This window comes from Vulpes lagopus, chromosome 5, assembly GCF_018345385.1.
Source record: "Vulpes lagopus strain Blue_001 chromosome 5, ASM1834538v1, whole genome shotgun sequence".
In the NCBI taxonomy this organism is placed as follows: Eukaryota; Metazoa; Chordata; class Mammalia; order Carnivora; family Canidae; genus Vulpes; species Vulpes lagopus.
The window spans coordinates 113223574-113248259 of NC_054828.1; the positions used below are offsets into that span (position 1 = coordinate 113223574).

Here is a 24686-nt window from a genome sequence, read left to right on the forward strand (position 1 = left end):
ACACTCAAGTGTCTTCACTCCTGGCCTTTGGGCGATGACATGATTTCAACAAATGTTCAAGTATCCTGAGGCTATGTCTAAGGTTTTCCAAGTCTGTTTTGGAATTTACAAATTCTCCAGCTCTCAAATTGTTTCTGAACAAAGAAGCTATAAACATCTCTGTACAAAGGAGTCACTGAAACGATCAGAGATTCTATTTCATCTCACCCTTCTAAGGACATGTGGAAATGCAGTTTTAATGAATACAGAACTGGAGCCTTAACCCAGATATCCAGGGTACTCCAGACTTTTTTAAATGGCTATAGTTTTAGCACTTGTACCAAATGGTTTTACATGCCTAAGGAAGTAAAGCCTTTCCTGTCACATTTGAGTAATATTCTGTTTTCTGCTCAATGTGAACATCAGAAATTTCTGAATCAAGTATTTCAAACTCAGAGTAAAATTGAAAATATTACAGTCATCAACACACCAACACAGGAAAAGATAAAACTTCACTTTCAGATGATATGATCATATATGCAAAAAAATAAACACACAAACAAAAGAAACCACAGGACAACTATTAGAATTAACAAGTGAATTTGACAAAGTTGCTGATTATCAAGTCAATATACAAAAACCAATTGTACTTTTGTATATCACAATAAACACTTATAACCTCTACACAAAGTGTGAGACATTGCTGGGCAAAATTAAAGAATACCTAAATAAATGGAGGGATATTTTATACTCATGGATTGTAAATCTCATTGGTAAAAGATAGTCTCTCCTAAATTGATCTATAGGTTCAATTCGACCTCAATTAAAGTTCCAGCAGAGGGTGCCTGGGTGGCTCACGGGTTAAGTGGTTGACTCTTGATTTCAGCTCAGGTCATGATCGCAGGATCTGGGATGGAGCTGGCAACAGGCTCCATGCTCAGCAGGGAGTCTACTTGAAGGTGCTCTCTCTCTCTCTCTCCCTATCCCCCTCCCCTCCACACACACCCACTCCACTCTCTATATATATTAATAGATAGATAGATAGATAGATAGATAGATAGATAGATTTTTAAATCCCAGCAAGCTTTTTGGTGGAAACCGACAAGCTGATTGTTAAGCTTATTTGGAAATGCAAAGGGTCAAGGATAGCCAAGGCAATCTTGAAGAACCACAAAATTGAAGGATCTACGCTACCAGATGTCAATACCTGTCACAAGGCCACAGCAACTAAAATAGTATGGAATTGGTGGAAAGTCAGAGAAACAGACCAATAGAACAGAATAGAGAATCTAGAAACAAATCAACATATGGGATCATTTGATTCACAACAAAGGTTTGTTGCAGTGCAGTGGGGAAAGGATGATCTTTTCAATAAATGGTGCCAGGTCAATTAAAAATCCACATACAAAGCAGTGAATCTTAAGCCTTACCTTTACACCACACACAAAAATCAATTCGAGATAGATTACAGAGAGAAATGTAAGTGACAGAACAATAAAGCTTCTAAGAGAAAACTTGGAAGAGTATCTTTATAAAATTGGAGCAAGATTCAATAGGAAATGAATCACCAATTTAAAAATGATTGATCAGGTGCAGGGCCAAGGACAGTGGCCCTTCCTGTCCAAGTCTTAGGGTACAACTGGTTATTAATATCTTGATATTGAGGAAGGTAAGCATTTGGTTTGTATATATTTCTTTTCCATGCCAACAATTTATGCATCCTAAATGAAAGGAAGCTCGAAAAGCTCCTATGAAAACAACATTATCTCGTTGGAGCAACTCAATGAGTGCTCCAGATGAACTATGTATCAGAATTTTCAAGACCACAGCCGTGGAAACTATAACAGTAGGTTTCAGATTATATACACTCTCCTTTTTATCCTACCCAGCAATGCTCAGAGATCATTGACACTTTGAGGAAGTAATCCCAGTACAGACAGATGGCATGATTCGTCTACTTCACAGTGAGCCCCAGATCTGGACCAAGAACACACTGCAGCTCAGTACTTTTTCCGCCTCCATAAAGTATCTTGTCCTTGACACAGTACCATACAGTTTACTCAGGTGTCTCTATATATCTCAATGCTCTATAATGACATTTCAGTAACTTGAGTATTTTTTTCTCCCTGTAAGTGCACTTCAATTTCTGCCAGAAATGATCTCTCTCCTCTCTGCTTTTATAAGTCTCACCTATTTTTCCAAGATGCAGCTCAAATCCCACATTCTCCATGTAACCTTCCAGCATCAGGCCCATTTGGGCAGCCCTCACTGCCTATGATATTCATTTAGCAATTAATTAAATGCAGCACTTGGCCAGTTCTGCTGACTGTTTGGAACTGCTGTTCATTCTCTCTCCTGTTCCAAGTCCTTTATTAACATCCTAGGAACCCTGTCGTTGCCACGGGAGAGCAATCAATGACTTTTTTTTTTTTTTTAAGTGTTATTGAGTATAAGCTTTGCACTACTCCACAGGTGTATGGAAAGATTCTCACTCTCACAGATCTTACCACTCCACTGGGGACACTACAGACACACATATATGAAGTCCTACAAGGGAGAAAACAGTCTAAAATGAAATGTGTGGCACAGAGAAATATTTGGTGTGTGAATTAAAGGAGCCTGGCTGCAGAGGAATCATGGACTTGAAGTCCTCTCAAGTTGGGACTTGAGATGGTCTTGAAGTATGGGAAGGCAACCTGATGACCAGAGAGAAGAAGAGAAAGGTAGAGGAGAGATGGGAGGAGGGGAAGGGAGAGACTTGGCATTCCAGAGGATCAGAGGCACACACCAGGAAGAGTGGACCCCACTGGAGGTGAGTAAGCAGATCAGCCATGCCAGAGCCAAGGCCCAAGGTAGGTATTGATGGCAGAGAAGACTGAAGTTAGGACAGGAACAGGAGACCCTGAATGGGCAACTTAAACCTTTGGACTTGATCCAATGAATAGTCATCCATAGGATGAAATGAAAGCTCACTCCTAGAGAGCTCTCAAAATGGGAAATATTTAAATTTACTTCTGCCTAAAGGCAGGAACATAGAATCTCTCATGAGATTCTTCTGGTCTAAGTACAAAAACTATGACTTCAGACCCAGCTCCTTAGTGTCACAGGCTGACCTGTCCTCCACCCAGCTCATACCAGTCTGCTTTCTTCTTTCTGCTTGGAGCTCTTGCTTTGATCTTCCTCACTCTCTTTCTTCCCATCTAAATATTCTCCAAGCGCTTCCCTGTGATGGAAAAAAGTAGAGAAACTAACGTTATTTCTAGTATGTAGATTCTATGTTTAGAGTTTCCATAGTACATCACATCATAATACAAAAATACATCCCATATGGATAAAAATTTAAGTATAAAAAACACAATCATAAAAACACTAGAAGTAAATACAGGAGAGAATCTTAGAATAAGACCAAAGCTAAGGGGTAAAAAAAAGATTGACTTTAGTTCTTAAAATTTAAAACTACTCCTTGAAAGTCAAGGGATAAACTTGTAAAAGATACTTGACAAAATGTTGCCATCTAGAAAATAGAACAGGCTCCTTCAAATCAATACAAAAAAGACAATATCAATTAGAAAAACGGACAAAGGATGTGGACTGGCAATTTACAGAAGAAATACAACAGGCAAATAGACATTTAAAAATACATTTGGGCAGCCCGGGTGGCTCGGCGGTTTAGCGCCACCTTTGGCCTAGGTTGTGATCCTGGGGACCTGGAATCAAGGCCCAAGTCGGGCTCCTGCTGGAGCCTGTTTCTCCCTCTGCCTGTGTCTCTGCCTGTCTCTCAATCTGTGTGTCTCTATGAATAAATAAATAAAATCTTTAAAAATAAATAAATAAAATAAAAATACATTCAACTTTACATAGAACCTGAGAAATGAAATTGAGAAGCCTATAAGGTATCATTATTCTCTATATCAGACAAGAAAAGATTTAAAAGATTGATATCAGGTGTGGGCCAAGTATGGGTGCCCAACTATTCATACCACTACACAGGTAGGGATGTGAAGTGTAGCAGCCTATCTAAAAGGCTATTCAGCAAGATTTATCACAAACTTAAATATAAATATGTCTCCCCTCCGACCCAACCTTCAGGAATTCTCTGCAGAAAGTACTCAGAGAAGTCTGCACAAGAATGATTATTACAGAGGTGCCTGGGTGGCTCAGTAGTTAAGCATCTGCCTTTGGCTCAGGGCATGATCCTGGGGTCCTGGGATGGTGTCTACATCGGGCTCCCTGCAGGGATCCTGCCTCTCCCTCTGCCTCTCTGTATGTCTCATGAATAAATAAATAAAATCTTTAAAAAAATGATTATTACAGCACTGACTCTACTACAGGAACATGGAAACATCTCTATGCACATGTTAATACCTACTAATACCCACTTATTATGAGCTTATGAGGCAATATAAGAAAATAGTTCATAGCCTATAGAAAGGATGATGTAATATCTAGCAATATGCAAAGATGTCCACAATGGTTAAGTAAAAAGAGCCAGCTGTAGGGCAATATGCAAAGTATAATATTAATGTTCTTTTTTAAATAGGCTTATATACACAAAGGAATTTTTTGGAAGGACATATGCAAACAGATGACAGTAGCTATTTAAGGAAAGGGAACTCTTGTGAGGATTTCTATTCTCCATATTTTTGTATTGCATGAATTTTACAAATAGTATGTACGTGTGTGTTAATCAGAAAATAAGACCAAAGAGGAAGAGGTAAAATAAGGTTCCTGATTATGGGCTTCTTTGGAGGAAGCATGGGGGGATGACCCCACCAACCTCCACACCATTTACAACATGGCAGTCTACTCTTCCCTCCGGCACACAGTGGCCACGAGGACTCCCAGTACTGCCTTAAGAAAAATGAAACCATCATCTTACGACCTCATCCACAGTGAAACAAGCAGATCTCTTGGTCTCATTCTTTCTTGATTTTTTCTACTACTGACTCCCACTTCTACTCCCTTTGTTCAAAGTTCAGCACAGCTCTATATATTGTTAAATGATCTTTGAAATGTGGTGTTGAGTTACCAACACCACCCCCTCCAAATCTAACCAAAAACCCATTTTCTTTCTTGTCATTTCATTCACTTCCCTATTCTTATTGAATCTACTCTTTGCCATTAACTAAGAGAACTAATTGTTCCATTCTACTCAGGTCTTCAGACGTTGCCAGGTTAATGGTTTCCCCACTATCACACAAAGTGCACTCATTCTCTTGACTTTCTACTTTGACCACCAATTAAGTACCAACTCTATTTAAATAATCTTCCCAAGTGTTCCACATCCTGGAGCAAAGACCAGTGCTTCAGAAAGAAAAAGAACTCACATTACCTAGTTTTAACTTGAGCCCCATTGCTGCCTTTTACTTATCATTTCTGGCTTTTCTTGCACTGCACTGTCTAATAAAGGTACACATAACCAGAAGTGGCTGATCCAAATCGAAATATCCCGTGAGTATAAAATACAAACTAAATGGATCTTGAAGAATTTGAATGAAAAAAGAAAAATATCTCAAGATGATTTAGACTGATTATAGGTTAAAATGATATTTTTTATATAGTGGGTTAAATAAATGACGAAATTTAATTTTACCTGTTTTGTTCTTTTTTAAGATTTTATTTACTTGTTCATGAGAGACACACAGAGAGAGAGAGAGAGAGAGAAGCAGAGACACAGCCAGAGGGAGAAGCAGTCTCCATGCAGGGAGCCTGACGTGGGACTCGATCCCAGGTCTCCAGCATCATGCCCTGGGCTGAAGGCAGTGCTAAACTACTGATCCACCCAGGCTGCCCTGTTTTGTTCATTTTAATGGGGCTACTAGAAATTTGTTTTGTGTTGCTTTGATTTTTGTTTTGAGAAACTTATCAGCTTGGTTCAATAGAAAATTTTTAATTACATGTGTGGCTCATATTGTATTTTTCTTAAGATTTATTTATTTATTTACTTACTTATTTACTTATTTACTCCCAGCTAAGCAGGGAGCCTGATTTGGGTCTCGATCCCAGGACCCTGGGATCATGACCTGAGCAGAAAGCAGAGGCTTAACGGACTGAGTCACCCAGGTGCCCCTCATACTGTTTTTCTATTGTTCAACACTGACCTAGCATATTCCCCAAAGGAGTCATCCCCAAAAAGACCTCTCTGTCCTCACGTTTGGGCTGAGTCCCTCTTTCAGGAAACTGCTTCCTCGGGGCTCCCAAAATTTTGGTCTCAATGGAGCTGCCATCTTCCTGAACACCCCGCCTCCTGACCAATCAAAGTCCCTTCTCAGCATTTAAAAAATCAGCACTTCATTGATTGTTTGGCTGGGTTTTGTGTTCTGGGTTGGAAATCATTTTCCTTCAGAACTTTGAGAGCATTGCCGCATTTGAGAGCACTGTCTTCTACCTGCCAGGGTTGCTATTTCAGAACCCTGACGTCATTAGGTTTCTTAATCCTTCCTTTGTATGTGACAGTTGTTGGTTTCCCTCTGGAAACTTGTAGGCTCCTTCTCTTGGCTCTCAATGCTCTTGAAGCCGCTGCCTCAGCCCCTCCAGCCAATTTAGGAGTCTTCCTAAATGTATGTTTGTTTTAGCAAGCACTTCCAGCCTGCATGATTGATTAACTAAACCTTTCTTTGTGTGTCTATAGATTATGCATTGCACTGTTTCTTAGAAAGACCCTGGACCAAACCCTCTTGCACAATCCCCCACTCCCATGCCCGGCACCAATGTACCACCTCCAAGCACTAAGCACACGGATACCAAATACTGTCTGCAGCTGGCACCCCTGAGTCTGCAGACAATCAACAAACATTAAAGACCAGTGTGCTCCCCTTTTACTGGTTAACTGCCAGAAAGTTCCTCTAAAAATCTTCAGCCAGGCAGAAACATTGAGGAGTTGGTTTCTGGGACAAGTGTTCATCTTCTGCCCAGGTGGCCAGGCCCCTGAATAAAGCTCATCTTCCTTTCCGGTTGAAACTCCTCTCTTGAGCATTGTTAGCCTTTCGAGTAAAGGGCAGCCACACTTGGGTTTTTCAGTAACACTCTGAACTTTCTCAATGGTGTGCCCACGACTGGGTCTGCTTTCAGCCACTGGGCTGAACATTTTCAGTCAGGTGTTTGACCCAAGCCAGAAACTTATGAACTTCAGTGCTCATCAATTTCCTTGACTACTTGCAGTGATCATTGCCTCCCCTCTGTTTGTTCTGCCCTTTCTTTATGGATCCAGAAAGGAGAGACTAGGTCTCCTGGACTAGTCCTCTAATTCTTAAAAATCTTCTTCTCTCTCAGTTTCTGATTTTTCCCCCTATATCCTTTTTTTTTTTTTAAGTATTTATTTATTCATGAGAGACACAGAGAGAGAAAGAGAGAGGCAGAGACACAGGCAGAGGGAGAAGCAGGCTCCATGCAGGGAGCCTGATGTGGGACTTAATCCCAGGACCCTGGGATCACAGGAACACAACCTGAGCCGAAGGCAGACGCTCAGCCACCAAGCCACCCAGACGTCCCTCTTTTTGTTCTATATTCCATGACCTTTATTCCCTAACCCTTCTAGAGTTTTCCATTTCTATCCTATTGTTTAATTTCCAAGAGCTCTATTTTGTTCTTGCAACACCCCTTTTAATAGCATCCTTCTCTTGTTCCTCGGATGCAATATCATGTCTTTTTTTCTCTGAAGATGGTCTGAATGACAGTCTTTTTGTTGTATTACTGTTGTCTTTTCTCCTACATAGTATCAAGTTCCTCTAAGTTGCTTTTTTTCTGTGTTTTTACCTTGGTGTCCACCTTTCATGATAAAGATTTTCCTCTGACATCTAGAAATCCTTGGCTACCTTGTCACCACAAGACAGAAAAGCTGAAGGAAGCTTGTAACTTGACAACAGTGAACTTTAGTCCAGGACCATCTACTTGGTCCACCTGATGGGCAAATCTGGATGTCACTGCCTGCAAGTCCCTCCGTGAGGGCTGGTCCGCTTTTCCAGAGAGACTTCAAACTCCTACCTGTGTTGTGAAGCTCCAGCCTGCCCATATCCCAAAGAGGGGAGAAGGACTGCACGGTCTCAGCTGCAGTGTGTACAGGGTCACAGAATCCTTGCTCTTAGTACTGTGCTCTTGCCTCATCTCTGTCCAGCGTCCCTCAAAACGTAGATCCTCCAGACTCCTTCCTCCAAACCTCCAGTCTTTTGTGCAAGGTCGAAAAGAGGTTCCTGGCATCCAATGATTTTTTTCTAAACTATTTCCCTGATTTTATTCCCCTTCCTCGCCTCTACCTCTACTTGAACCTGAAGCTTCTGATTTCCTGGTCTTTTGAGGATTTACTGCAGGGTAAATCAAGAGGGCTTTCAGCTTTCCTCACTACTAGTTTATATTTCCATAGCTTTGAATCTGTGAAACCATTTGCCATCTGTCCTTATGCTTCCCGGCTTCCAAAATGTTGTTGCTGTTGAGTTCCTTCTGTTTTGCTTGACTTTGTGGATTTATGTCTTTTTTATTTAATCCCTTTAAATGTCATGCTAATGGGGTTTTGATAGAGATCCAAGATAAATGTATATGCTCCATCTGCCATCCTTACTCCAGAGTCCCATCTCTCAGGAATTTCAAACTTCAACTGAGACAGTAGAGACTGGGATTTTCAGGAGCTGTAGCCTATCAATACTGGTCTCTTATTTTTATATTACATTTGATTCTATTAATAGCTTCTTCCCTAAAACTATACCTCGATGGCACCCTGAAGCCCAAGGAATTAGGGCTGTGGGCACCAGAGGCAATCAAGGAGTCTACAGCTAATTTCAAAATGACATAGTGGACTAAAATATGTCTGCTTTTTATTACCAACCTGTGTCAGCAACAATACAAGGTCAGTGATAAAACCCTCCTTTCTGAAAAATCTTCCATTAATCTAAGTTCTAAACAATTTCTGCAGATACTGTTGATTTTTAAATAACATGTACGGGGCGCCTGGCTGGCTCAGGCAGGAAAGCAAGCGACTCTTGATCTCAGGGTTGTAATCTTGAGCCCTGCATTAGGTGTAGAGATTACTTTTTTAAAATCATATATTTATTTATTTATTTATTTATTTATTTATTTATTTATTTATTTTGTATATATATATATACACACACACACATACATATATAGACTTCAGTATAGAACCTTTCTATATATTATCTTTTAATAATGAGGTTCATTCAGAGAACAAGGAGAATACAGTTGGCTGTGTGCATGTGTTTTGAGAGGACTTTTGAAATGGTTCCAAATGGTCCCAGCTCACTTAGACACAGTGCACATCCCCAACCCCCAAGAGGGATCTGACATAAACAACAGCCCAGCTATTGAAAACATGAAGAAGCTGAACTTGGGTTAGTTCAGTTCTGTCATTCTGCATGCTTTCATTCTCTAAACCTTGAGGAATTCTTTTGGAAACACTTCTTCATGTCTTTCTTCCTCCCCCTCCCCCAAATACTTTAACATAATTAAAAGGTATTGATCCATTTGTTTTCTTGTTTCAAATCAGAAATTTTACTTTTATTTTTAAATTTTTTTCACGTCCTGGTTATATAAACAAAGTTCAATCAAAGAAAAGATTCACTGTCTGCTTTCCTTTTCAGGCTTTTTTTTTTTTTTTAATCCCCTGCTCCAGGTGTTAAACTCATTAGGTACACCACTGCACCTCACATATTCGTTTTCTCACCAGCACCACCAGCCATTCCATGTGGTCTTTATGTCATGGAGACAACCCGTTGTCAGTGATTCCTTTTCTGTTTCTAATTCCTTTTCTGAGCTCTCTTCTCATCTCTTTTTATCCTTTTTTCCAGAGTAAATTCAATCCATTCCCATGGTTTTAAATACAATCATAATGCTGTTGACATCTCTAATCTAGAATTGTCTTCTGAGTTGAAGACCCATGTCCAAATGCCTAATGGACATCTTGGTTTTAAAGTCTTCCAAAACCCAATTTCACTGAATATGTCCAAAGCCAAACTCTTGATTTCCAAATCCTCCTGACTCACTTCCCCCATCACCATCTTTATCATTTCAATGCAAGGCACTACCATCTACTCAGCTGTTCAAGCCATTCTTGCTTTTTCCCTGTCTTTGACTAGCATATCTAAAATCAGTAAATCCAGTCAGTTTAAGCTGTAAAGCATTTCTTGACTACATCTGCTTTCTCTCCAAACCCACCAGACCAACTTCATCCCTCACAGAACCAATGCAACTGCTTCCTAACTGGCCTCTTCAATTATACTTCTGGCTTCTGCAAACCAATCCCTCAGACAGCAATCAGAGTGATTTTAACATACTTAGAAATTTGAGAAATTCCCACATTAAGTTGTTGGTGAGTGGGTAAGAGTTATTATGGGAGGGAAGGCCAAGTGGACATCTTTAAAACTGTACCTGAATACATAAAAACAACCACAAACTGGGGGGTAGGGAGTGGGGATGGTGGAAATTAGTATCACCCTTAAGTATCTCAAGGATACAGGAGCAGTGGTCCCCCCCCCCCCATCATGTCTCCATTTAGTTCATGGGTCTGGTCTCTGCAAAAACTGGTTGGATCTGAGAATATGATTATCAATACTGCAAGCTCAACCAAGTAGTAGGCCTCATTGCTGTTGCCATGTAAATGTGGTATCTTTGCTGGAGCAGTGTAGAGTGGTCTTACGTACATACAAGGTGGCTGCTGATTGGGCCAAATGTATTATTTTCTACCTAAATCAGGAAAAAGAATCAGGAAGTTCACATTTACATGGAACAGACAATAATATATACACATATAATTCTCACACTCACAGCGTCATGTTGATTCTCCTGATCTCTGTCAAAACATAGACTGAATAGATCAGGACCATTTGGATACCCCAGAGAATATCACGTTGATCCACTACATCAAGACTGACCCTGAGAGCTAAATATGACCCATCTGTTTTTGTAGGGCTCATAAGAAAAGAATGATTTTTACACTTTTTAATGATTAAAAAAAAAAAAAGGAACAGATCAATAGGAAGAGCACAAAGGATTTTTAAGGCAATGAAACTATTCCATATGATACTATAATGGTGGACACATATCACTATATATTTGTCAAAATCCATAGAACACCAAGAGTGAATCATAATGTAAACTATGAACTTAGGGTGATGATGTGTCAATGGAGTTTCATCATTTTTTTTTAAGATTTTATTTATTTATTCATGAGAGACAGAGGGAGAGAGGCAGAGACACAGGCAGAGGGAGAAGCAGGCTCCATGCAGGGAGCCCAACGGGGGACTCAATCCTGGGTCTCCAGGATCATGCCCCGGGTTGAAGTCAGTGCCAAACTGCTGAGCCACCCAGGCTGCCCGAGTTTCATCATTTGTAACAAATGTACCATTCTGGAGGATGTTGATAGTGGGACAGGCTGTGTATGCATGGGGGCAGGTGGTATATGGGAAATCTCTGTACTTTCCACTCAATTTTGCTGTGAATCTAAAATTCCTCTTAAAAAATGAATTCAGAAAACAAGATCAAAATCTGAAGAAAATTTTGTGACACATGAACATTATATGACATTCAAATTTCAATGTCTTTAAGTAAAGTTTTTTTTTTTAATTTACTTATGATAGTCACAGAGAGAGAGAGAGGCGCAGAGACATAGGCAGAGGGAGAAGCAGGCTCCATGCACCGGGAGCCCGACGTGGGATTCGATCCCGGGTCTCCAGGATCACACCCTGGGCCAAAGGCAGGCGCTAAACCACTGTGCCACCCAGGGATCCCTTAAAGTGAAGTTTTATTGGAACACAGCCATACCACTCTGTGATCTAATGGCCAGCAAACAAGAAGTCACCATCTTGGTAGGATAGGTGACCCTGGCCAGCAGGACAGGGTACAAGTGCTCTTACACAGTGAGGGTGTTCAGGAATTCAGAAGATCATGCGGGTGCCTCTTAGAATTCTCTTGTGACAGCCTACTGTGCCTATGAGTAGACAGGTGCAACAACCCTGGCCTGAGAAGGGTATGATTATCAGGCACAGACTCTTCAGGAATGAGGGTTTGGTGTCATACAACCAGATAAGCTACTGAGACCAGCAGAAGTGACAGCTGAGGTCCACTCCAGAAATGCTTGTGGAAGGAAGGCAGGTGGGGATGCGAAGGAGGAAAGAAAGACCTCTGAGAGGAGGTCACGGATGGCCTGTGTCTGCAGTCCATTGCTCGCAGTGCATGGCACAGCAGGCTTTCAATAAATTTTTAAAAACTCAATAAATAATAGTCCCTGCTGCAGAGACTGTTATTTCCGTCTTTGACTCCACAAGTGTATTGAATGTGTTCATATCCCATACTTTGGTTGAACCTTCTGGAAGAAGTTTTTCCTAGCTCACCGCCTATCTTTGAGCTCACACGTGGGGCCCGCCCGCCCCGGGAAGGCGCCCGCCTGGTCCCCGCCTCCGCTGCCGACCGCCCAGACCCCCGCTCACCGCCTCCGGGCTTCCAGTCGCGCCGCGATGCGGAGGCGCCGGGCCTGGATCCGCTCCTGAGGGTTGTCAGAGTATATGGACGGCCCGAGAATCGGGGTGGACAAGTCTTCCTCCTCCTTCTCCTCCAGAACCCCCAGAGATCCCGGCGGATTCATGGCAGGTGCCTCCCGCCCCAGGCCGGCGGCGCCTGGACCGCCGCCAGACCACCGCCCGGTTGCTAGCAACAAGTCGTTGCCAGGGAAAAGCAGGCACCTGACCCGCGGCTGGAGCGCGCGCGAACAGCTCCCAGGCCACGCCCACCTGTAGCTGCACGCCCCCCTGGGTTCTGTGTTCTTCTCCCGGAGAGAGAACGGGACTGGGGTGAAAATTACATCAGTTTCGTTCAGCACTGTACAAATAGCGCCTAGCATAATGCCTAATGTGTAGGAAGTGCTCAACTAGTGTTTGCTGAAAGAAGTGTACACAGATGTACATGTCTGCTCGCTGTAGTTTATAATGTTAAAACACTAGTATGACCCTGAAATCCATCAATAGGGGAACTGATAGGAACGCCTGGGTGGCTCCGTGGTTGAGCATGCCTTTGGCTCAGATCGTGATCCCGCAGTCCTGGGATCCAACCCCACATCAGGTTCCTCGCAGGGAGCCTTCTTCTCCCTCTGCCTGTGTCTCTCATGAATAAATAAAATCTTTTTTTAAAAAATGGGATTGATAAAGCTTTCACGGGATGGATAACAATGTAGCTACTAAGAATGGGTCTGACCTACAAAGACATAAAGATGTATCAAATGAGGAAGAAAGGATGTAACACAAATGTGTAGAATGTGATCCAAGTTCTATTTGAAATATATCTAGTACATATGGTCAAAAAATGAGCACAAAGTAAGGCCAATCAAAGAAGTTACTGCCTGTGTTCTCTTCTAGGAGCTTTATGGTTTCAGATCTCACATTTGGAGAGATGTTCCCCAACATCGTTTGAAAAGACTTTTTTCTCATTGATATTCTTTCCCGCTTTGTTGAAGATTGACCATATAGTTGTGTGAGTTCATTTCTGAATTTTCTATCCTGTTCCACTGACCTATGTGTCTGTTTTCGTGCCAGTACCATACTGTTTTGATCACTACAGTTTTTAATTATAACTTGTAAGTCTGGAATTGTGATGCCTCCAGTTTTGCTTTGCTTTTTCAAGGTGGCTTTGGCTATTTGGGGTCTTTTGTAGTTCCATACAAATTTTAGGATTGTTCTAGTTCTGGAAAAATGTGTTGGTATTTTGAAAGGGATAGCAATAAATGTGTAGATTGCTGTGGGTAATACAGACATTTAATTATTTGTTCTTTCAACCCATGAGCATGTAATGTCTTTCCATTTCTGTTTCATCTTCTATTTCTTTCATCAGTGTTTTAAAGTTTTCAGAGTACAGATCTTTCACATCTTCGGTTAGGCTTATTCCTGGGTGTCTTATTGGTTTTGGTACAACTGTAAATGAGATTGAACCCTTTCTGCTGCTTCATCATTGGTGTATAGAAATACAACAGATTTCTGGGGTGCCTGGGTGGTTCAGTCAGTTAAACATTCGATCTTGATTTTGGTTCAGGTCATGATCTCAGGTTGTGAGATCAAGCCCCATGTCAGGATCTACACTGGGCATGGAGCCTGCTTAAGATTCATTCTCTCCCGTTCCCTCTGCCTCTACTCCCACTCTCTCTTAAAAAGAGAGAGAGAGAGAGAAGAGAAAAGAAATACAACAGATTAATGTACATTGATTTTGCAGCCTGTGTGTTGTATGCAAGTATTGAATCACTATATTGTACACCTGAAACTAATAATACACATGTTAACTGATTGGCGTTTATTTTTTTTCTTTTTTAATGATAAATTTATTTTTTTATTGGTATTCAATTTGCCAACACACACTGATTGGCATTTAAATAAAAAAACAAACAACAAAAGAGATACATACATCCTGATGTTTTAGCAGCATTATCTACAATAGCCAGATTATGGAAACAGCCCAAGTGTCTGTCCCATCTACTGATGAATGGAGAAAGATGTGATTTATACACACACACACACACACACACACACACACAACGAAATATTGCCATTTGCAATGACATGGATGGACCTCGAGCGTATTATGTCAGAAAGACAAATACCATATGACTTCACTCATATGTGGAATTTAAGAAACACAAACAAGTAAAGGTGGGAAAGAGAGAGAGGCAAACCAAGAAACAAACTCTTAACTATAGAGAACAAACTGATGGTTACCAGAGGGGAGAGGGGTGGGTGAAATAGGTGATGGGGATTAAGGAAGGCACCGTGATCAGCACCAGGTGTTGTATGAAGTATTGAATCATATTGTACACTGCGTGTCAACTAACTGGAATTCAAACTGAAAACCTGGGTGAAAGAATTAAAATGTAGAAATTAAATTATTTACCCAAATTTACACTGCTTTAGTAAAGTTTTGATTTAAAAAAAAAAAAGAATACAAAGTAGTTGATATCTCTGGGCGTGAATCTATGGATCACTTTTATTTTCTATTCTAAAAACACTTTACAAATAACACAAAACACTTTTGATGTAATAAAAAAAAGTTTATTATTATTTTTTTTTTAAAGAGTGGTGACAGGTACCTGAGAAGATGGCAGCAGGCAAATGTCACAGGTGAGAGAGATTTGGAGGAGGGTTGTAGGCGTAGGTCCACTTTGATGATTCACAAGCATCCAGAGTCTGGTCCTCACTGGTAGGCAATACTCCAAAAGCAGAGCTGCTTTTGAGAATGGACTTACACTAATAAGCTCATGAGAGAAAAAGAGGATACCTACTTTGAGCAGGAAACTATAATTAACACACAAGCACATGTATTTATGACCTGTGACCAGCACCTGTCTGTGGCTGATCTACAAAGGGAATCAAACTATAATGGGCAAGTTTCTTGCTATTGTACGATTGATGGTAATGATCTTAGGGGCCCACAGTGGATATAACTTGCCCCCAAAAGGGTAGGTGGAGTCCTTTCACCCCATCCCTGGGTAAGTTTGGGATGGTAAATGCAAACCCCTCTGAATATATGGGCTTCCTTTGCTATACTACAGGCTTGCCATCTACCTTCTAAGTATATAGTCTTTTTCCAGAAAAATGATACATTGACTTTAGTATACTAAGTCAAGTCACATAATTAATTCCACATCCATAAGATTACACCATATCATCTTAATTGGGGCTTGGGAATTCATCAAACATTTACATAATTTCCTGGCATATTCCTGTCTTCCAATTTGTGTGAATTTTATCAATAGAGTCTCAGAAAGCAATCTTGTTTTATTCATTTCAAGATATTTTTAGAACTGCCCCACCCATCATCTTCAAGTATTGACTACCAAAGGTACAAAGGATGGAACAGGGAAGAAAGAAGTCATGAGTAGGTCATAGGCTTAGGGAAAAGTTCAAAGGTAAAAAAACAGAATTAGTTATTAGTAGAAACCAAGCACTTAATTAGACCACTCACTGTGCTAAATACCTCCATGCATCATTCATAGCACATGCGCATGACTGCAGTAATATTACTAACCCCATCCTACAGGTGAAAAAACTGAGGCTCAGGAAAAAAAAAAAAAAGTAACTTGCCCTGGGTTGAAGCTGGCCAGGCTGAACATGACTGCGAACAGTCATGGCATTAAAAGCTTGAGAAACTTTCAGAATGAAAGCAAAAAGAAAAATGGAAAGAGCTGATAGTAAGTTTTCTTTCAGGAAATTTGTGAACAAGTTAAAACGATGAAAGTAGGAAGAAGAGTGAGACACTTTGGAGGCAGAGTGTCTAAGTTTGGGCAGACCCAAGCTGTTTACCTAGTCTGTGCCCTGCTATGCTGTCAGGTGCTCGCTGGCTGTTGGAGGTTTGCAGATAGAAGGGCAGGGATAACTGCTGGGGCAGCCAAGAGGCTGGAAGGGGGAGGGGCAGGGGATTATGAGCACACTGCTAGAGAAGGAGCCTGGGTTAAAATAGAGAACATCGTCCCCTCACCGTCTTCAAACCTATTACAGAAAAAAAAATTTAAATGCCTGCTTTCAGATCTGATAGATCAATTCTGATGTAAAAGACAGGAAATATTCTCAGAAGCAATGTTAGCAAATATGAGGTTTTTCAATAAAGCTTATGATTTATATGCTAAAGATTAAGTGTACTAATAAGTGTGGGTCATTGGGTTCTTATGGAATTAGCCTGGAAAATTAACACTTTTCTCTACAAAAATGTTTTCAGGTATGAGACAACCATCTTACAAACTGTGTGACCCAGTTATTATTATATACTGCCCAGTACCCAAAGTCAAGAGCAAGACACCATGAACAACTGTTAACTGCCACCTGCCTAGTACTTTGCTTTCTGAAACAAGTCACAGGATTACAGAAAACCCAAAAGCAAGTCAGCTGGTCATTCTTTTTTTTAAGATTTTATTTACTTAATTGAGAGAGAGCATGCACGTGTGGGCAGAAGGGCAGAGGGAAAGTGAAAAGCAGACTCCCCACTGAGAAGGTTGCCTCCACCCACACAGGGATCAGGATCTGAGCTGAAGGCAGACACTTAACTGAGCCACCCTGGTGCCCCTGGGCTGACTGTTGTTTAAACAAACAAAACAAAAAATCATTTAATGTTTTGCTCTAAAATAATCCAGGACTCTGAGACAAGTGGCTGGATGTTCTTTTTCTGCCCATAGCTCCCTCCCCTCTTAAACCTACCAAGGAAAAAACAAAGACAACAATCTGAAAACAGTTAAAAGGATTTAAAAATTATTTACTCTTTACTTTTATTACAATAAATATTTATCAATAATAGAATTAAACAATTTTAAATTAAAACCTACTGCATTACTTTTGAGGTTCACAGCAGCAGAAATAAACATAAATCCAGTTGAAAGGGCAAGGCTTCCAGAATCCAGTGGCAAGAAACAGTCAGATCTTGATTATCTGGGCTAGCAATAGGGCACAGTAATACCAATGATGCAAAAGTAACAGTGAAATGCATAGTTGTAATCTGTGCATCAAATCATCTAAGGCTTCACAAAACTGCAGCTAAGGAATTTAAGCGAGTTATGAAGCCCCGTTTCTGCAAGGGCTAGATTTCTTCCCCCATCAAGCCCCTGAGCACAACTGTTCCCAGAGCTGCCTTCGGGCCAGGAATGGGCCCCATCATCATTCAGAGCCAGAAGCCTCAAACCTGGTGGAAGCAGCTATCCTTCTCACTCACAATTCCTGGTGAAAGGGAAACAGAAAGTGACATATTTCAAGGGCCTTCCTTGGGGATTGAGATGAACTGCAAATAGGAAAGACTATGGGGCTCCAGCTAAGGTAGAGGCTTCACAGAGTTATGGGCTACATGCTAGGTCAACAAGAAGAGAACAATCTAATGATGGCTTACCATTCTGCAGATAATCAAGAGTAGACTGCATGTATATATGAAAGTACCATACGTATAATGCAGAAAATATGTGTACATATTAAATATGTATATACACGCACGGCACACATAACCAGATAAAAATAAATGCTATATTATTTACTATGAACACAGCAAGTTCTAGACAGACCAATTATGAATATGCTCAATTAAACTACTTGAAAGAGAAAAGAAACGATTTTGTGCTCCCCTTTATCTTCTACTCTAACATATTCTAGTTGTTGCAAACACATTCCAGTTGCTTAAGTGGTATTGTTTCTAGGTACCTGAGAAGGGAGTCATCCTTTTGTTTCAGAATACTACAGAAAGCAAACTACAACAGGTCCAAGCTACACAACTCAGTAATTGATTTTGCTGTGATTCCTGTCACTTTCTCTTAGAGGGAATAAAGCCTTACTCAGAAAAGTCTCAACTTTTTTTCCTACAGGCAGCTACAAATTTAACCTACCACGTTGGATGGGAGGAGCAGGGAAGAAGGTCGGCAGTAGGGAGTCTGCATCTGGGCAATCATTCACTGTGTCCCCACTACCCAGAGGCAATGCTACTTTTAAAAGAACAATTGAAATTTGGAGTTTAATACTGAAGTCTGCTTTCTTGGCACATTCTGGAACAAGCAAGTCATTCATTATACATACCTGGGACTTTGTCTCTTAAAAGCCAATGGGTAAGTTATCTAAACAAAATAACCTACAATGTTAATATTGTGGGCAGATTTATTAGCAGTTGTTAAAGTCTGATGCTGTATGATACTAGTAATTCAAACAGATTTAAAGCACAACACGCAGAGATCTTGCAAAATGAAGACTCCCATTAACAGGTTAGTAGCATCAAATACTAACTAAGCATGTTCCAAGTAAGGTCAAGAAATTACTCTTTAGAGATAAAAGTGCTTATCAAGAATATCAGAATACAGAACTCATGGCAAATTGTGTATGTTTTAATAAAAAAAAAATGAATTCTAATCTGATTACCTATAGAAACTGCTCAAGAGAAGACTTTAGCCAAAGAGTCATAAGGCATCACCAGCATTTAGCCATTCTTGGTATCGTTGTTTTGTTTTGTTTTAAGTAATCTTTATACCCAACATGGGGCTCAAACTCACAATCATGAGAACAAGGGTCACACACTCTACCAACTGAGCTAGCCAGGCTCTGCTAGTCCCAATATCTTTAATACTGTCTCTAAGTCCCATGTAGTGTTAGGTACTATATGGCCATGATCCAATTCACAAGCTTTAAAAACAGCACCACTCTGATTTAACCTACTTTTCTAAAAATGATTCTGCAAAGAGTAAAACAATGTGAACGGTCTGTAGAAGACCAGACAATCCTGTTATGCCCAAATGGACTTTCCTACAGAAGTTAAGTCCTTGTTAAAATATTAGAAAATCAGTCCAAGTGCCACCTTTCCACTTCTGGGAACCTGGCCTTTCTGACCAAATGCAATGCAGCCCCCTCACTCAGGCCACCTGTGAGAGGGGTTATAAACAGCAGAACATCTTTTGCTTCCCTAAATATTAGCTCATTTAAGATCTAAGAGCAGGACCCTGCTTCAAAACAACCCCCCCCCCCCAAATCAGCTAGATTACTACCTCTTGCACATTTGTTTATTAAACAGCAAAGCATACTACTGGCATGTGGGTTAAAAAGTTAGGTTATGTTTATTTTGCACTGTGAGAAACACTGCAGTGAATTAGCCAATAAATCCCAGTCCTGTGGCTCCACACAAGGAAGAAGGTAACATGTTACTACTTTCTCTGGAAAGGCTATACAACCATGATTTACCATATACCCTGATTACTGCCTGCTAATATTATCAGTCATCTGTACCATTGTCAAAGATGAAAAGTAAAATATACAAATCACACGGCTTACATAATTAATAAAGGAAAAAATCAGAAATTTACTTAAGCTTCCTAAAATGTACAGAGCATCATCACACTTTCAAGTTTCACAGTGATTAGTTTAACACTGTTTTACTGTTAAAACTGTCACTTAAAATGTACATGTCAAAGTGCTTCAAATGCAGCATACTAATTAAAACTCCTTCTGGAAGGTTCTATACTGGCAGCTAACTTAGGCAGGTTATTCACCCACAGGGTGCTCAAGAAAGGGCATGCTGCCTTACAAAGACACCTCATAGGACAAAGAAAATTCTAATCCAACTTCAGAAATCTATAGAGCATTCAATGGGGTCCAGAACTGAGGTCTAGATAAAGGCCACTCTGAACACAGGAATCAACACAACCAAAAACTTCTGTAATTGTTTTTGGCTTTTTTGGGGACCCAAAGTCAAAGGTTCTAGCCCATCGGGTTTACTCTGTTCCCTCCGGCATGTTCCCAGTCCTAAGGTAATCAAGGAGATTGGAATGTGGCAGATCTAGGTGCTGCAAATCAAGTGGGAGTCTCTGTCGTAGGTGGTAGCAAGTCAAAAGGGAGGACAGGTGAAGGATAAAAAGGAAGAGTTACACACAGGCTTCTAGTTAAAATATAAAGTGGAAAAGGGGCCTTTGATTCAAATACCTTCAGTTTCTCTATTTTCCACATGTCACAGAATCAAAGTCTACTTTGGAAGCAAGGTACATTCCAAATGTTTTTCGACTACAAAATAAATTCTTTAAAAATTGAACACTTAGGAAACTTTCAAATTTACATTTGAATTTGAAGTTAGTGGAAGAATGATCATTTAAATTGTGACAATTTAAAATGTTGCACTGTATGTACTAGGATCATTGGGCACGACAGGCATTATGCATTAAGTGATCCCTTCTCCATCAGGGGGACTCTACACCTGCTTTTTCTTTTGCATATTCCTCCAAAGCCCAGACTCCTGGTCATGATTAATACTCTCTTGGTACCTATTTAGAATTTGGGCAACTCTAGACATATACTCCTCTTCCCCATACCTCTATATTAAAATAAATGACACATTGGTCATAGTACTAGAACATTGTAGACCATAATCAGCATGGAGCTTTTTAAAAATTAGAATTCATTAAAAGTATTTAAGCATATTATTAAAATGCCAAGGACTAGCTTTTTATTTGGAAATTAATCACTCTATTATCCTTGAGACTAAAACTCATGAACTACATCTATTATGTATAAATGGAGGAATGGCAGTGTAAACTGTGATAATTTTAAAATGTGCAATGCACTAAAGATCATGAATGTTAATAAGGGATCAGAAAAGGCAGCAATAACATACTCTATCCAGGTATTTTAAGGACTTTTCTATCCCATGCCCCCCTCAAATATAGGGGAATTATGTTTTGACAAGCATGAAAGAACATTTTTCATATACCATAACCTGACAAGAAACTTCTCACAGGTCTAGGTAACTTTGGTCAGCAGAAACACAAAGCAAACCTCTGGCCTGGCTAAGGCACTCTATTCTGAAATGTACTGAAAACATGCACGTACGACCAACCATGCCACTGCTCCCCTTAAAGGCAGCTCAGTGTTGGGAGAAAGGCTGGGGAGGTAAACTCACCCCAAAATATCATGCATAAGCCTGAAATATCTTTTATGCTTTGGAAATGTTATGATAATTGGCTTGACACAAATTCACACAGAGCTATTTGCAATTAAGTCCTGCTTCAGCTGCAATATCACTACACAACAAATGGGGGCTTTTAAGATGCCCTTCAAGATGACAGACTAACCTAAGAAAAAGTCAGCAGTCCACTGAAGATTTACAAGTCCACAGTATTCTGAAACAGTTATTCACTCAGTTTCACTCTCACCTTGTTGACAGCCACCTTTCATCTAACGGTGTCAATTAACCTATGGCATAATTTTTACTATAGGGAAATAGGTCATGAAGTACAGACACAAAATAATTTCAAATAAACTTGATGCAACAGAAAAAGAACAGAAAGACACTTTGAGGTAAAATCGCCCCAGAAGTACAGAACATGACCCTATGTTGGAAGGTTTTGTTTTGTTTTGTCAACTATACTGTACAAGGTGAAGAAAGCCTGCGGTCTAAATCAGTCATTTTATAAATATTTTGCAGTTCTTTTCTTATATAACACAGATTAATCTCATTCTTGTGTACAAGGCCAACAAAAAGGTAAAATGATTAGCTGAGAAACCTTAGAACAAACAAAGCTTTGTTCCTAGCCCAAATTACCACTTGATCCAGTTCAATTTTACAGATGACAAAGAACAAGGTCTACAAAAAAACAGTTACTGATACTAAATTTGCTCATTCTCTGACCTCCATGATGGGAATTTATTAACAAACATGGAATCACTACCCACATTTTCCAGCATGGATTTCTCACCATTTTCAGTCTCAGAAAAAAATCACCAAATATACCTCAATCTTTACGGACTGTTCTTAAAAATGAATACAGAACCATGAGTTAGCTCCTTGACTCCTCAATTCTAGTAACCTGGATGACAATGATTAGGATTTACAAATTTAAAAACTGAAATATCAATTACATAGTTCTTTTTACAAAGCAGCAGACTGAAATTCAAAAAAGAATACATTGTAATTAAATTTAACGATGGTCACATTCGTAGATAAATAATGGTTAAGAATTTAATTACATATCAACACAGTGGTGCCTATTTTATCCAAGTGCAATCCATCCAAAAAAAAAGGGTTTAAGATACACTCTTCATTCGAGCACAAACTTCATTCAGTGGAAAATAAAAGAAAATCAGCAAGTAAATTTCACCACCACCAAACTGAATGGAGACAAAGTCAAAAAGAAATAAAATATCCACATTCATGAAAAGGTGTGATCTATAAAACCACCACACTGAAGTCAAAAGGATTTTTATGTTTGTCAGCAAACCTAAAAAGTTACCCCAAGTCATATTAAAGAGAGTAGGTACTCAGTAAGGCATATATATCAGAAATTTTTTTTAAGTGGGGAAGTGGGCAACTTAGGGAAGAAAGAATATCTACCTCTTTATCCTATATGAAATAAAAAACACAGCACTCTCTCTTCCACAAAAAAGAGACGGACGGATGGATGGATGGATGGAAGGAAAAAAGGGAGAAAGGATTAAAAAAAAAAAAAAGGACAATCAGAAAATTAATTTCGTAGTGAGGTTCATAGCAGTAATTCATAGTGAGGCTCATGAGACTTCTAACTCCAAAGTAAATTTCTCTCCTAAGGAAGTTCACCTGTGTTCCCTACAAATAATTATCCTAAGACTGGGACTGTCACATGCATTCATATAATCAGAGTTTGCAGGCACCAAATCTCAGCAACTTGCAGCTGAGGGGGAATACGCCCTGTTTAAATGATGAACCATGTCAATGGGTGAGCTACAATTATGACCCACTCTCTACTAAGTCTCAATTGGATATTTTTCTTTAAAAGAAAATTAAGCCATTTATCAAGATCCCTCCCAAAGAGAGCCAGAACACAAGAGAATCTAAATATATATACTAGCTCTCTTAGCACATGAGGACAAAAGGCATTTCCATGGGAAAGAGAAACCACTATTTGGCAACTGTACATTATAGTTCTGCAATCATTTGGCATCTCTTGCTAAAGGTGACTTGCTCTTATCTTTTCCCTATATTAGATTTGGGCTATTGATAACTTCCACTGCTAAAGACCTACTACTAAAGTAGTATCAAATACGAAAACATTTTGTGGTTTTCTTAATGTTACCAGTTTTCCTAAACCAATGTGAGGACTTTAAAAATAAAAACAAAGTATCTTTAACTCTGTATGAACCAAAACATTATAGACTCATGAAGCTAAAATCACTAGAAACATTTTGCTGGTCTAAAGTACATTATGCTAAACCAAAATGCCACATGGTTTTATAAAAATAAAATAAGTTGGGAGTTAGTAGGTCCAAAATTCCATAAATTCAGGTCATTTGTATCACTCCTGCTGTCCAAGTACTATACACACTTCAGTTCCCAGGTCTGTTAAGCACATCAGTTTAGTTCAATGGTGATGGATGAAATATTTACAAGCATCTTATTTACAGTACTTTTTTTCTGTAGATTACAGGCCAATATTCTTTTCTTCCATTCCTAGTCAATCCGAGTTTGGTTTCCTCAATGAGAAGGGGTAAATCTGAAAATGGTTGCTCAGCTGCTTTACCTATAGAAAACCAGAACATGAGGCAGTGACAAATACATTCCTAATTATTTTTTAAAAGGACACAGAATTCACCCTCTGGAGACAACAATTTACTGACGGAGCAAAACTCAGCAGAAATAATGAAGAGGTTTTTCTAGACTAAGATAGCTATAGAGCTAGATAGAAGGCTATAGAATTCTACAGAATACCAGAACTACCCTAGGAGGCTTAGGACTTAAACCTGAGTTTGCCTAACTCCAAAATCTAGTCTTTCCAGAGCCCTCCGGATCACACAGATTCACACCCAAATCCGCTGAAAAATTATAGGGTTAGTTGACTTATAATATCTAATAGGTTAAATATTTACATATATAGACTCAATATTTAGCTGCTTATAGCATTTCTAGGTAATCATTCCTAATCATTCCTAAATTTAAAGATTTATTTATATCTATAAAAATAGATCTGTACATTTTGAGAGATGTAGGCCATATTCATTAAGGATACCATATTCGGTATCCTTAGGGGGTAGGCAAGACCCTGATCATGTGTCAGTTATCAAACATCATTTATTTGATACTTCCTAGCTCTATTGCCACTATTTATATTGCAATAGTTCAAGTGAATGCTTTGTGTGGCTTAGCAAGTTTTACCTTCTGGTCAGAAGTTGCAGAAGTGGCAAGAGAGCACAAAGACAGACAAAAAAGATGTTCCTGGAATTTTTTTCCCCAATAACTTTTATGTATTTTCCAGG

At 39.6% G+C, this 24686-nt stretch overlaps 2 protein-coding genes across 5 annotated transcripts in view; both read right to left on the reverse strand.

Moving 5' to 3' along the window:
• Positions 1-12655, reverse strand: part of DRC1 (dynein regulatory complex subunit 1) — a 38103-nt gene extending 25448 nt beyond the window's left edge. For 2 of the 4 annotated variants that reach the window (XM_041755254.1, XM_041755252.1), the window contains exons 1-2: positions 12414-12653; positions 3115-3202 (exon numbers count right to left, since the gene is read on the reverse strand). In XM_041755254.1, coding sequence (XP_041611188.1) covers positions 3115-3202; positions 12414-12568 — 243 coding nt within the window. In that variant the 5' untranslated portion in view covers positions 12569-12653. Of the gene's footprint in view, positions 1-3092; positions 3203-12413 lie in introns of all 4 variants that reach the window. The other 2 variants (XM_041755253.1, XM_041755255.1) reach the window with 2 other exon arrangements.
• A 4531-nt stretch (positions 12656-17186) lies between these two features.
• Positions 17187-24686, reverse strand: part of SELENOI (selenoprotein I) — a 42628-nt gene continuing 35128 nt past the window's right edge. Inside the window, exon 10 of the mRNA XM_041754776.1 lies at positions 17187-23953. Within this exon, the coding sequence (XP_041610710.1) occupies positions 23855-23953 (99 nt within the window). The 3' untranslated portion in view covers positions 17187-23854. The remainder of the gene's footprint in view (positions 23954-24686) is intronic.